The 14740-nt window shown below is 40.3% G+C and overlaps 1 protein-coding gene and 1 long non-coding RNA gene across 9 annotated transcripts; both read right to left on the bottom strand.

Annotated features, from left to right (window-relative positions):
- Positions 1–700: 700 nt before the first annotated feature.
- LOC103323650 (uncharacterized) lies at positions 701–5076 on the bottom strand. 4 transcript variants are annotated; one of them, XR_016123963.1, is made up of 2 exons: positions 4798–5076; positions 701–1009 (listed from the first exon to the last, which is right to left on the bottom strand). It is a non-coding gene; the product is annotated as an uncharacterized LOC103323650 (long non-coding RNA). The 4 variants fall into 4 exon arrangements; XR_016123961.1 differs by lacking the exon at positions 4798–5076 and adding an exon at positions 2598–4791; XR_016123960.1 differs by lacking the exon at positions 4798–5076 and adding an exon at positions 2618–4791.
- A 409-nt stretch (positions 5077–5485) lies between these two features.
- EMB2191 (Cytidine/deoxycytidylate deaminase family protein) lies at positions 5486–10611 on the bottom strand. 5 transcript variants are annotated; one of them, XM_089047523.1, is made up of 12 exons: positions 10480–10611; positions 10303–10322; positions 9869–9967; positions 9168–9273; positions 8830–8919; positions 8221–8258; positions 7789–7855; positions 7099–7258; positions 6906–7002; positions 6249–6352; positions 5971–6019; positions 5486–5796 (listed from the first exon to the last, which is right to left on the bottom strand). In XM_089047523.1, exons 5-11 carry the CDS (start codon positions 8893–8895, stop codon positions 5976–5978), a joined length of 576 nt encoding a protein of 191 aa, XP_088903649.1. In that variant the 5' UTR covers positions 8896–8919; positions 9168–9273; positions 9869–9967; positions 10303–10322; positions 10480–10611; the 3' UTR covers positions 5486–5796; positions 5971–5975. The 5 variants fall into 5 exon arrangements, with proteins under 5 accessions (XP_088903649.1, XP_016647344.1, XP_016647345.1 ...); XM_016791858.2 differs by lacking the exon at positions 9168–9273; XM_016791859.2 differs by lacking the exon at positions 10480–10611 and having other exon boundaries at positions 10303–10359.
- Between the last annotated feature and the right edge of the window lie 4129 nt (positions 10612–14740).

Below are 14740 nucleotides of genomic sequence, written 5' to 3'. Positions count from 1 at the left end.
TAGCCATAGGTCGAGAAATTGTGTGAGATGTGAGCGTGCCACTATTAGCATTCGAGATAGTCTAATAGATTGATTAATAAATAATTACTTGCGTCTTAAGTAACCTGACTCTCAATCAAACTACTGAATTCCGAGTGGGGAGCTAGCATAGATTAGTTCCCATCTATTTAAGGACTATTATTTAGTGTAAATACGAAATAGAGAATTCGATTCAATCATAAACAGTTGTGAAATAGAATAACAAAGTCTGAATCACTACTATAAAAGTAACAGCAACAAATCTTGTTATGGAGTGGATACATAACATGAAAACAAACCAAATTGAACTGAAAGTAAGCAATGAAAACCGGATTTGGCCGAAGAGTTGTTAATTTGGACTGACTAGTTGCAGTAGAGAAACAAGAATTACACATGGGACTGATCATCAACTAGAAATTATACCAAAAGCAAGGCTATGGTAAAATTTCGCATGAGTTGTCAGGTTTGGAATTCTATTTGGGATCAATGTGATCAATTTGATATAAATTATGATAATTATGGTTAGGATCTCTCTCTTCTTTCTCTCTTCCTTTTCTGGATCTTCTGAAAATATGGTGACAAAGTTTCTTCAAAATTTCCTCCTTTTATATACGAGATTAGGTGCACTACTTTCAGACATTATACTGACTGCTGGCAGCTGGGAAGAACCTCTTGGAAAAAGTAAGGATGGCAAATCATCAGTATTCTTATTTTCCTTTGAGTTTAGTTGAGCTTTTCTGCAGCTGCAATGAGAGTCACATTTTGTACACATCTGCCGAGTTTCAGCAGCAGGCACCCAATTACATAAGACATCTTGTGACACATGGTTAAAATACAAAAAATAGAGCAGCTTCAATTGAACTAGGAAAGGAACTCTGTATTAACATTCTCACCTAAACCCTAAAGTCAGAGAGTAATTCACCCTCTTATATGTTTGAAATAGGAGTTTCATATATTACTGAAGAGGCATCCCCAAAAGTTGCACCAACCTCTGTTTCCAAGAAGGAAAAAAAATGTCAGTTTAAACACAGGAATCAAACACTAGAACTTCATGCACTTCCTTTTAATTTTGAAGACAAGTTTTTCAATGCATAAGGTTTTAATTTCAAAACACCAAGCGAGCGCAAGGAAGAACGTAATCCAAAATGGGGAATAAAGAAAAAGAAAAAGTCAGACTATCTTCATCTTCCAATCAAATGGTAACATAAAAAATTCATGTTTCACTTCCATAATGAATGCTCTATCCCCTCAAAATAACAAAAAATTTGCTCCAGCCACAGACACCATGAAGAACGCAATGGTGGACTCCAACTTATGTTATTAGTCTTCTTGACAAACCATACATGGACTCCACAAACACATCAGCTGTAGCTATCATCACCCAAGGAATTCCAAAAAGACTGCGCGTGTGTGTGTGTGTGTGAGAGAGACAGAGAGAGAGGATGAAAAATAGCATCATTTCCTAGCAAACATGCAACAAAGAAATAGTGATTTACAGATTCCTCTGCTTGCTTTCACAAACACAACTGATGGACAAGTGCGAGTTGTCCAATTACATTATCTATTGTTAAAACCTTACCCAAAGATGCTGTACAAGCAAAAGAAGCTACCTTAGGTGGGGCAGCATTACACAAAATTTCTTTCCATGGAAAGAGCAAGGATTGAACACCAAATGGATTCCCTTTAGTATGGTTTATCCTTAAACACCCCCATTTTGGATAAACCCCATTTCATCCCCTCACCTCCAATATTACTCCCTAAGAGAAGTTTGAAAAAATTAAAAACACCTCATAAATAATTAAAATAAAATTGTTATGAGGTGCTAACATAAGTCATATAGAGACGGTGCATCCCACTGAAATTGTAAAGAGAAGAAGAACCAATTAAAAAACAAAACAAAAGTATTCATATGCCCCCTAGAAATAGAATAATCTTCTCGATGAATTCCTTTAACCTCATGACACAGTGCTACTCTTCAAATGCTATATGATATTTCTCTTAACACAAACACAAGGACAAATGAAAAGGTACTGCCTACCAAACCTCTCTATTATAATAAACCTGCAATTGAACGTCAATGACACTTTTCAGCATCCGCATGAGAGCACAAAGATATAACATATGTAATCCCATAGCTCCCTGGGCACTGAACAATAAAAATGTAAATGATACATGGTTCATTTTAGCTCTTACACATAGCATCTATTAACACTGACCAGAAGCTTCCCATTTTCATCAAGTAATCATCAAAACTCTCTAATGAGCACAATCCAAATAAAAAGTTGGGGGGGATGTGCCTGTCCCAAACTTTTCCACTGAAAAGAATTTTAAAAAGGTCTTTGCATCAAACTTCTTCCCCTATTGAAAGTCCAACTCAATTAGTCATCAAACCCCAATTCTACAACCTTCACCGCTATTAAAGTCTTAAAAGGAATCCAACACAAAAACCAGCTCTCATTCATTCAGATTCTCTAAAAATATAGGGATCTGAGAGATACCATCTCCATCACACACAACCATTTTTATCAGCTGCCAAATCAAGAAAAGCATTCTTCAAAGGGCAATTAGACACGTCATACCATGAAAAAAATGCACTTGCCTACCAACTGTTATCTGAAATCCATAATCCTCTACCATGTGATATAACAGTCTTTGTGCTAGAGCCACCAAACTCCTCTTCAGAATTCTTTTCCAAAAAAGATCTCCACAAGCTCTGCAAGTCCACAGCATAAAAGCAAAGCTTCCAGATTCCAAACCCCCATTCTGCCCCAAGAGGCAAGCAGTTCATCAACCAATCAAATTTCTCCAAATTTCAAAACTCCTAAAAGAAGAGCAGTAATCCACTGCAATAGTTTCAGTTAATAACCCAAATGAGCCCTGTGCATGACAAAAGACCGAGAACATGCATATGTTCCATACCACCTTGGATGATATAAAAGTAATCACCCTGTAGCACGCCATAAAATCACCATCACCATCTAAATCACCATAGTTGAGACATGAGACACCTAAATTTCTGGTTCACACAAATTCAACAATGTAATATGTAGCTGGAAGAGAATAACTAACATAGAATTAAGGCATGGCATGAGACACCAACTCAGAAAACATAACTATAAGAAGAAATTTTGGTTGTTTTCGTCAACTTCCCATGTTGTTGATGTCTTGGATTGGAGAAATCCATGATATCTATTTGCAATACAATGAAATATCAGGATAAATTTAACTTAAACCTCCAAGAGGATTTTCCTAGAACTTCTACTGATAGTCAATACCTCATCATCTACTGCACTCAGTGCAACATTTTCCTTTTTCTTTTTCAGATGCATAATCTAATTAAAAAGCATAATAATTAGACAAACTAAACATTGAGAAATGCTATATGTAATAAAAATGCAGTCTGCTATAAACACCAAATTCAAGGTGAGTGAATTATTGTGTAATGCAACACATAACTTCAAAAATTCAACTGGCTTGTCCACCTGTAAACATAATGCAGTAAAACTTTACTCAATAACTCAACTCTGAATTCCAAAGAACTACATGGGGGGTATTTATAGCAAACTAAAACCTAGAGACAATAGGATAAAAATCCCTTGATAAAACTAAAAATCCTACTGAGATCTGGAAAACTAAAAATACAACTGAAATGTGGAAAACTAGAGAACCTAGGAAACTAACAAAGAAGGAAAGCTGCTCTAAAATTTCAACCCAACCATAATGATAATGTTGGATTGGCTGATCGTTTCCTCCTTCGTTGATAAACCTTAAGAGGTTTGTTATGGATGCCCACATCATTAATTAGACAGATTTGACACTTATTTACTCAGAAATGCTATATGGACTAAAACCTAGTATATCTATTTCACAAATTACAAGGAGGCATGCTACCAAGACCAAATTCAAGGTGGGTTGGGTAGTGTGTAATGCAATACACAACTTTAAATTCAACACGTCTCTTATGCAATATCGTAGAACGCCACATGTTTCCTTCACTAGTTTCCTGCACATGCTTAGACCCATGTCTTTATTTTCTCGTAGTGCTTGAAAATTTAATAACATTGAAAAATACAGATTCTTTGCATTCAAGTATTACTACTTAAAAGGAAACTGTTTATACGACACCAATAGGGAATCTAGATACATACATGCAATTACAATTTTACCAAATTTTGGAGCTTCTCTATAAAGTAAAAACATGCACGTAATAGCTATATATATCAAACAGAATATAGAAGGAAAAACAGCATTACAGTGACTCTAACCAAATCTTAAAAATGTTCGGAGAACATAAACTTGCCAAATTCTCTACTTTTCCAATGCTTTCTTCATAGACACCGTGATGGATGGGAAATAAATACAAAGACCACATAAAACTCAATCACTCAAACTGTTCCACACACACCTACTGAAATCTGCTTCTGATAATAAGTGAGATTCAACAACAATTTCAGGAACCAGAAACAAAGGTTACAGATTTCTCTTTTCCTTTGTTCTTATATCAAAACTAAACCAACTTAGTGTGAATTCCATCTAATAACTGATGGGCAGAGACATCCAATGGACCCAATTTCGTCAACCCCAAAGGGAAAAGCGAGCCCAGATCCGTATCTCAAATGGGGCTTATCTCAATTCCAACAATAAATGGCATCAATGATTGCAATTAATCGAACAAATTCATAGGGCAAAATTATGACATGCAACAAGGAGTAAAGCATATCAAACTAAACTAAGAAAACGAAGAACAAGAAAAAGAAAAAGAAATTCGCACAACATTACCATGGATGGCCAATCCAAAGGCCCAACACAGAGAAGAAGAGAAACCTTTTCGTTTCTTGAACGCCTTCAACTAGAAATGAGAATGTTGCAGAGGAGCATTTGGCTGTTCTGTTGACAGACAGAGAAAAGGAACAAGGGTTTACGGAAACAAACGAAGACGGTGGGAGATGGGTTTTATGGCCTTTACACTTGGCTTTGGGGTTTTCCTTGATATGGTTCAAAAACCAAACTAATTTGATTAACAAATATAACCCAAAAATGTATAGCCGGCCGGCTATATGTGAAAATAAAAATGAGTATAGCCGTTCGGCTATACTACCAAAGAGACTGGGCTGAATCAAATATAAGAAGCTGAGCTGCATTCCTCTTGCTCTATAGGAGCGCGACTATACATAAAATAAATAAATAAAGTAGTATAGCCGGCGGCTATATTATTTTTAATTTTTTATATTGGGGTGGTTATACGTTTTAAATATATTCGAATATTTAAATAGTATACCCGTTGGGGTAGACTATATTTTTTATTTTATTTTTAAGTATAGCCGCGCGGCTAGACTATTTTTTGCCCATACTTCTATAGCTGACTTATTCTTGGGTAATAAAAAATAATTATATTTCTTATCGTATACACAATGTAACCTTATATTTACCTCTCAAGAAGAGGAAGAATAACATGTGATGGAAGTCCTTTGAGTAAAATCATGTATATCATTATATTTTATCAAATTAACTTCAGAGTAAACTGGACTTGAGTAAACTTCATGTGTACTTCAATTAAACAAAAGAATTCTTCTCTTTGTTGAAACTTTCGATGAAGTGTTGCAGCTTTAGATTTTGCTTGTGTTTGATGTCTCTTGATATGTTTCCGTGAGAAGTTTGAAGAGAGACGCATATTTTCTGAACCTCTCTCAAGGTTTCCATCCACTTTCCGTTTCGAAATCCTGAAGTATTGAGCTCAGGCCTGTGCAAACCTTAAGAAGGTCCAGAACTTTATTTGAACTGTTAATCCAAATGAACAATTTTTATTAGGTTAAGCGGACTGAACAGTAAATAAAAATAAACAAATAAAATAAAAAAAGAAGGTGATAAATAGAAGGTAACAAAAACAAAAACTGAAAAGCAAGCAAACAATCAAATACAAAGAGAAATGAACTTCAACAGACTCAGCCTCACCATGTTTATTGTGTTGCCTGTTGAGCAAGAGGCCTATGAGGCTTTGGAGCTGAAACAAACCAAAGAATACAATCAATTAAATACTTCAGCTAGAAAATGAATATTCTAAGCAACAAATATATGTCAACAACTAACAAAGGTGGTCAGCATAACATGAATTTTTCTACATGCTATTGGAATCCCTCAATGAGAAAAGGAGTTGACAAACTAAACAAATTAACAATTCCCTATAGAGGCATGATGTCCAAAAAAACTTAAATCATGAATAAACTAGATACCATTGGGATTTCCCTGCTCATAAAAACTACGAAAAAGAGAGACTGCTTCTGATGCCATTATCCCTCCATTGCATTTGAATCCTTTACCTCTTGGAGCTCCACCACTACAACAAAGGGAAAGTAAAAACTGAGAAAGCCCCACCACATGAATGGTGTGATGCAACAATCATGTTGAATAAGATCAGAGGAAGAACACTAAACTGCATTAGTAATTTTCATTTAGAGTATACTGCACCAACACAGCAATGACAGACATAACAAGTAAAAATATATATTTGAAACACTCAGAGAATGCAGTGTCGAGAAGACTATAACTCGTGTTTTTCTATAATTGCTAAAGGCACTTAAAAATTCCATTTACAGACAGTGTATTTACACAAATATGCCTGAACTATTCTCATCAGCACAATCTCGAAAATGAAAAGATTTCATCAGGCATCCTAAACACACCATCTTTGGTAAAAATATTTCATATCTTGTCATATTAAATTGTAGATGCAATTATGTGCACATAAGGATAAAATGTATTCTGTCCATGAATCTTGGTGTGTGAGTGAGTGTGTGTCAAGGAAACAATTTGTAAAAAAAGTAACAACTAGTGAAGACACCGCAAAAAATCAGTTAATTCTTGTTGTGAGGTTGGGTTCAGAAAGAAACCTAATGAGTGGCTCAGAGCTAATTGAGTGCAATGACAATATTGATCCACACCCGCCAAATTTATCATTGCCACAGCCATAAAATACTTCCTTTATTCCTAAAGAAGGGAAGAAGAGTCACCTATATTAGTGGCAAGAGGAAAGAGAAAAAAGTGTCGAAATTTATTAACAAAATTTTAAGAAAAGGGGCATACCAATGAATGATAAAGCCGCTGCACACATTATACATGGTTCACATGTAACATAGAGTTTACATTTTGAAAAAGTTTTGGCAACTTCTGACTGTGAAAGCCTCTTTTCTCTCCACTGCTCAAGAAGGGTATCAATGGCTTCCATCTCTGCATGCCTTGTAGCCTGCATTTTTATGGCAAGCACATTAAACTAGAAACTAAATTTCCAAAGGCTTACATATGAAGAAGACTTCCTGGACATAAAACAAAACAAAGAAGTGCCAAACAGAGATCACATCTTATAAATTATTATAATAATTTAAGAAGAAAAAAAATACTTACAACCCTAAAGAATGCATTACGTTCTTAATGATAATCACATATAACTTACAGTCTAGCTCCAATTAGTTGAATTAGCCTCAGTCATCCCACAAAAAATAATTAAGATCACCGAGAAAATGCATTAACTGGACCCCATCTTTTTTATGCGGTTCCAAGGAAAACTGTATTTCGGAGAAAGATGCAACTGAAATGCGAGAAATTATCCTCATGAAGCAAACTAGAGAGGCGTGGCTAGTCGTTAAATGAGAAGACTCAAAAATTCAAATACACAGGAACAATTGCTTCTTCAGTTTAAAAACAGTCTGTATATAGATAAAGTTACCAACAAGAACCAAGGAAAAAAAAAGAGAGAGGAACCAATGGTAAATTTACATTTCGTGTCTCAGTTGTTCGATTTCTTCCAGATGCTATGACCTTGCCATCTTCAACAATCACACAGCTGATCAATCAAATTTATTGATTAGAAGATGCACTGATATAGTCACACTCTTGACTTCTAACAAAAGAAGCAAATTTCAAGCATGCTGTATGAAATTTCAATGATGTGATCAATAGGGTTTCAATAATGTGATAGGATCAATAGATAAGATAGGCATATGATACTTAAATTATGAGTACAGGCATGCTTTCAAAATTCAGAAGAAAATAATATTTTGCACCAAACTATATACTTAGGAACAAGGTAAAGCTGAACATTTCCAGATGTTATATGATTAAAGAAAAGGCCAAAAAAGGAGAGTATGAAACCCAAATAAATAAAGACTCTTAAAACCCGGACAATTATACAATTACCAGAAATCTTACCCAACAGGAACTTCGAGGCAGTCCATAGCCACCTTTGCCTACAATAAGAAAGCAAGACCAAATATAAAAGTTATATACCTGCAAGGGTAGCAAATTTAAGCACCCAAAATGACAATGAAAAATAATAAAGTCAAGACATTGTGTGCACAGCAGTTGAATCTACATGATGCATAGTGTTGCCATCAGCTGAAACACAAATTTCTGTTAGATGATTGGAACTAATGATAACACAAATGGACAAAGATAAACAACAAACACCAGACTCAATCCTACTATAAAAGGGGGGAAATAAAAGCCAACTTGGCACTCATTTTGGCTCAGAAATGTAAAGAAATCTCAGTGAATGGCATTGGCAGATAAAAAATTACTAACATCACCAGGCCAGTCCATCATTGATACATCAAACTTGGGTATTTGTAAGGAACGCAATATTTTCACAACTTAAAATCCCGGAAATTGAAGCCAAATCACCTCCCACAGTTTATAAGCCTCTACCATGCCATAGGTCAGGATGTTTATGGTATGTATCTATAGTAAATTTAGTCCTTTCTATTACAATCAAACACTAATTTAATATTGCAGCCTGCAAGTAGGAAGTCTCGGAATTACCTGTTCTATAGCAAGAAGCATAAATGTAAGAGTATCGTCAGGGTACTCTTCCCCGAGAGATGACATCTATGAAAAATACACAGGGGAAGACTGAAAAGGCAAAACATACTAGCAGTTAGAAGATAATAGAACAAAAGGAGAGACAGTTCTACTGTAACTACAGAATAAACTTTAGTTGGCTTGAAATATGCCAAATTGCATACTCAGTATCTCTCAAGCCTAATTTGTCACCAATTACAAGGGGTAATAAGGATTTGAGGCATTAGAAGCTGGAACATTTAGGGGATTTCTCATAAAAATCTTATTTCAGAGAATTTTAGTCGATAATTTGGATCTACCAGCCTTTGATCCAGCTGAAGCGATTTGGGAACAAAAAGTTCCGACTAAGGTGAAGATTTTGAGTTTGGGCTAGCGGCTCACAAGAGGGTGAATGCCTGTGATTTCCTTCAGAAAAAGAGACATAACATTACCAGTAACCCCACTTACAAAAGGATAAAAATGGAGCACTAGTTTGGGACAACCATGGATGGTCCCTTACAAGCTTCTTGGTTAGCCTCCTAGTAACCAATTGCCAAATCTATCTCAAAACATATTCATGATATATTAATAATATAATCAAATTTTCCCTAAATGGGGAAGTACAATAACTCATGTGCTGGGAAATTTTGTAAGTTGATTCAGGAGTATTTTAACCACAGATATTGAGGTGATGGAGGCCTGCCTCCTCCTCAGACTCTAAGATTACATTACATACATGAAATGTGCATATTATATGCAAAAATAACATGAAAAATCACCAATAAAACTAGAATATAAATGCAAAGTGACATTCTTTCGAGTGTTTTTCTCCAGAAGGGTGTTGGGTGCATGCTCTCTCTCAATCAACAACCTCAACACCAAACACCGAAAATGTTTTCAACCATTTTCAACACTCTTCAACCTCATAACACACAAAATTCTCAGAACCCATTTGAAGAATTGGATTAAACTATCTTAAGCTTTTCTTTTTTAAATAAAAGAAAATTACTTTAAGACTTACTTTGGCAGCAGTGGCGACGGCGGTTAACGCTCTTTTTGTTTCTGTCAAATGCGTTGTGTTTGTTTTTCAGTCTCTATTTCTTCCTCTTTTACTGCAAAACTAATTGTAGGAATAATGATCCAATTAGTCAAACTTGAATTATAGATAAACTTTTGATATAAAAATAATAATAATAATAATAATAATTTAGCTAAAACCATAAAACAAAGACCAATTACTAGCCACATCCATACAACCCATACATCAGTGCTTTCTATTTTCTCGATTCCAACCTTAGTCATTTCCAGCGAAACCCAAATCTTTTTAGTAAGCAATCCCATACCATAAAGAGAATTAGAAAACTTTGTATAAGCAAAATGGAAAATACCCAGCGGTATATCAGAAAGCAAAATAAAAAAAACGAAGAGGAGAAGCTATGATAAAAATATTATAACCTGAAGGAACAGCTATGATACTGCCAGGGACGAAAGCACATGGAAGAGAAGCCGTTGTGGTGGAAGAGAGAAACACAGGTTAGTGGATTCGAGGTGTAGAAGCAGAGATGGAACCACAGTGGGGTCACGGGGTCAAACGACCCTAAAAAAGCTATGGAAATAGGCTTGGAGGTCTACCTGAACCGGTGGTGCGATCCTATGGACTGCCTTCCAACTGCTCGATGTTTTGCCTGAGGAAGAAGAAGCGTACTGCGCTTCAATATTTTTTAGGCTTAATTACACCACCCCTACCCTCCCCCCCTCCCCTCCCCTCCCCTCCTTTCCCTCCTTTGAGAGTACACCCGCGTGGCTATACCCGTATAGCCGTGCGGCTATACTCTTTAAGCATATTATATGTAAAAGTCGTATCGCCGCTCGGCTATACTATTGGGGAAAAAAGGTTGGACCCGCCTCGCGCCCAAGAAGCGTCCCGGTGCCGCGTGTCAAAACAGTATAGCCATGCGGCTATACGTTTTTAATCTTTAAGCATATTATATTTAAAAGTAGTATAGCCGACCGGCTATACTATTTATTAAAACAAATTATACAAAAAAACCCACAACTTTATCCAAAACTTTATTAAATCTGATGATGTGGCAAGAGTGTTTGAGTAATTTTGTATGCTTGGGCTATTTTATGCTTACGTGGACTCCACATAAGCAATAAACTAATCAAAAAATTAAAAACAACAATAAAAATTCATAAAGCCAAAAGAAAAAAGAAACAAAATTTTATAAAAAAAAATTAGTAAGAAATTAAATCCCTACAACCACTATCTCCCCCAATATTTCCCACGCTGCCCACACCACTCTCAAGTCTGCAACCCGCCCATGGTATACCACACCCCAACACGCACTAATCTGCCACAATTCCCCCTACAAACCTGGCAACCGCCATCCCCTACTAGATCCAATCATTCACAGCCCATACACACAACGAATTCGCCACACAACAAATGGATGAAAACCCATGAATATCCAGAAAACAAAAGCAAAAAACCTCATTTGTATGCAATCTCCTTTTACGAGATTAGCATGTCAATTAAGGGAGAAGGGGGAGCGGAAGAGGAGAGAAGGGGCAGCACCATCCGTTCCTCTTTATCTCTTTTTTCCATCACAGGTGGCCCACCCCCACAACTCAACAACATAGTCTCCCACACCATAGTCCAAAAGAGGAGATTGAGAGGTATGTGAAGGAAAGTAAAAAAGAAAGAGATTGAGGGGCGGCAGATCTGGATTATATGCTGTTGACGCAGAAAAATGGTTTAATACTTTCCCGCGTAACTTAGTGATTCTTTCCCTTCGGTATCTGTTGTCCTCGGTAGGAGTGCGATCTGTAAGATAGCAAACACACGGTAAATCCTAGGGCACCGGTGTGGTACCGGCCGAAGGCTCTCCGATGCTTTAGTAAGTACGGATTTAGTAAGTTTGAACTACAGATCAATAGGCAGAATGCCGTAAGTTCTGATTGTTTACCTCCAAGCTGGGATGATTGTCCTCCTTTATAGGCCTTGGGAGGCGTGCGACTTGTTTAGAATTTCGATGTGGGACTCTGGACATCAATTGTGGGACTGCCACGCGTCCAGAGAGGCGAGGTTGCCCTAATGTTGCGATCGGTAGGTCTTCTACCGAAGGTATGTGCCGAAGGCACCACATGGCCATGGTTTAGCCACGTGTCCGTCGTTCATTGGCTGTTCATTTTGGTATAAACAGGAGTCCCCCAAGTCCCCTTGTGAGAGTCTTCGGAAGGGGATTTGAAGTGTCTTCGGAAGGAACCACGGCCCTACCGTTCGTAACTCGATCTTTGGGAAGGGGCCGACCTTGTCCCTTCCGCATCATCACGGAGGCCGACGCCGCGGTCGAAGGTCGCGTCGAGCCGACGGTGAAGGGATGTTTGAGCGCTCGACTTCCACACTCGCGTGCCGTCTGTTACCCACGGATGAGCAACACGTGGCGCAAGTGATGATGGTGCGCGGCGCATTAATCGCGCCGTTGGTTTTTCGAGGAATACCGTTGCCACCCACCTTCCTATAAATAGGGATGACCCCGTAGACGAATCCACTTTGTGTCTAGTGAGAAGTGAGAGCTCTCTCGAGGCGATTTCCGACGTGGGCTTCCGGTAATCGAGCGATTTCCGACAAGTATTAACGGTAACGAGCGATTTCCGCGAGTGTTAATGGTAACCAGCGATTTCCGGCATTTCGAACGATAGGGAAGCGTTCCTGAAGAGCTAATCGCCCTCGATTTCCAAAGTACACACTAAGGTACCGTTCGGCACTCTTCCCTTTTATCTCCCGCATATTTTAAGATTTACGTCCTTCCTTGGTTCGAACTAGACTAACCATAGGGTTCCATTCGGTAGTCTAGTCGCCATAGGTAGCGATGTAGGGATCGGTAGGGTAGCCTCCGGCATGGGCCTTAGTTTCCTTCTTTCCTGTTTTTGTAGATGTCCGATAGCGAGTCATTCTCCGAGCGCGAGCCCAATGCGTTCAATGAGGAGTCCGACGGTCTGACTGACGGCGGGCCCGGCGCCGAGGGTGGGAGTGATACCGACGTCGAGATACTCGGCGAAGGGCCTAGTTCCATTCCAACACACGGAGTCGGAAAGGGGTTAATGACCGCTCTCGTCCCGTTGTCCATCGTCTATAGTGACGGCAGCCACGTGGGCCTCGGTATGCCAGGGGGAGCGAGCGGTAGCCGTCGTCGAGACCTCCACCTCCGGTCGTGGAGAGTCGGCAACCACTTCACCATCCGGTCCCGGGTATCGGTGGTGTACCCAGCAACCCTAGGATGCCCATGGGGTGCCGAAGGAAAACCTGCTCGGCGTCGACTATCTCGGGCCGAACAAGATTACCGATCGAGATTGCCAAATTCCGGCTGAATACAGTATCCCGAATCGGTACGGATGAGGATCCCTACCGACCGAATCCCTTAGTACGCCGAAGCGACGGCGAGGTAGTCTTCTTTACCGACGCCCTTATGCAAGGCGCCGCCGGCAGACAGAGGATTCTAGCCCAGATCGGCTACACCCGGGCAATTCAACCCCAACTGGGTGGCCCTCATGGGAGTGATAACGGCCTTCGGCATGGCGGTGAAGGAGCCCTCCTATGAGCAGCTTCTCCTACCTCTACAAAGATCACCAAGTCCAAGTGTGCCGATCACGGTGATGGGTGCAGCGAATCAGATCGTGGCTACCGATTGTGGCCACTTGTCACCGGTACCGACCTCGCAGGTCGTGGAGGAATCGGCGGTGCTCCTCTCGGCGATCGAATCGCCGGGACACCTGTCCGATTCCACATTCCCACCACCTTCCAAATAAATGGTAGGACCACGCACTGCTCGGTACCCTCTCTAGGTTCACCGCTCACCGTAAGTGACCCTTTCGTCCGTTCTTTCGCAGGTAAGGTGAAGCACCGATCGCGACGAAGGCCGAGATCCAGCAGGTGGAGAGAGTGAGGAGAAAAGTCACTGCCGAGGAGAAGGTGTATCCGCAGTTCCTCTTCACCACCAACCTGATTCAGGCCCACCTGGTCGATCCTGCGAGAGTAAGTATACTTGTATCTTGTAGATTGTTTCTTTTCTTACTTTGTGGGTCTTACCGAACCCTCTATTCGCAGTGACGGAAGAGAGGAGAGCTGCCGAGGCTAAGAGGATGAACGAGTCCTCCAAGCGCCGTCTCATGATGGGCTTCGGGGAAGAAGAAGAAAAGCCGCAGGGCTCGGCATCGGCAGACTCAAGACCGGACTCGGTGGCCTCCGTCGGATCAACACCGATTCCGCAGCCGGGCGGCGGCCGGCCCTCTCCTCGCCGGCGCCCTACCAAGGTCCTTCCTCCCGAGCTGCCGCAAACGCCCTCACCGTCGACTTGAATGTCGAACCGCCCAGCGGCGCGACGGCAGCCGAGCCCACTCGGGCCATCTTCGCGGCCGACAACGACGAGGAGCCCGCGATCCGTCACCGGCTCGTCCGCCGAAGATTCGGTTTGCGAACCACATGATCCTTGGTTCGCAAATGGAGCTGAATGAGATCGAGGAGCTGCCAAGAAGCTCCTTCGAGAGGAGGCGGTCGCGCTTCCGCCTTTCAAGCATCGGTAAGTCCCGAGTACTCCCGTGGGTCGCGCCTTTCTTTATACTTTGGCCGACATGTCCCTTTGTTCTGCAGCCCTCGGTTTGAATCTGTATGTCAAATTCTCCCAACTCGATTGCCCATTTGACCAATCGCCGATGTTTCGATTTTTGGAGGACTCGCCAAGAGGTCGGTTCGTCGAATCGTAATTTCGTGGGCCCGGAAGTAAGGGCGAGTCTTCGCGCCGAGACGACTGGGGCGGTGCTAGCCGCTCGGGTGGGTACCAAGCTCTACGCTCTGAGCGCCTTGTCGACATAAAGATCGATAGCTCCGCCT

This window comes from Prunus mume, linkage group LG2, assembly GCF_029339155.1.
Source record: "Prunus mume cultivar Tortuosa linkage group LG2, ASM2933915v1, whole genome shotgun sequence".
In the NCBI taxonomy this organism is placed as follows: domain Eukaryota; kingdom Viridiplantae; phylum Streptophyta; class Magnoliopsida; order Rosales; family Rosaceae; genus Prunus; species Prunus mume.
The sequence above is the reverse complement of the archived record's forward strand: the minus strand, read 5'-3'. Positions and strand labels throughout refer to the sequence as shown.

Excerpts from the sequence above, each read along its gene's own strand:
- EMB2191 (XM_089047523.1), bottom strand. The coding sequence starts at position 8,895 with ATGTCATCTCTCGGGGAAGAGTACCCTGACGATACTCTTACATTTATG. Across the intron at positions 7,856-8,220 it reads TGCCTCGAAGTTCCTGTTGG|CTGTGTGATTGTTGAAGATG; the intron begins GTAAGATTTCTG and ends TTGATTGATCAG. Across the intron at positions 7,259-7,788 it reads GAACAACTGAGACACGAAAT|GCTACAAGGCATGCAGAGAT; the intron begins GTAAATTTACCA and ends ATAAAAATGCAG.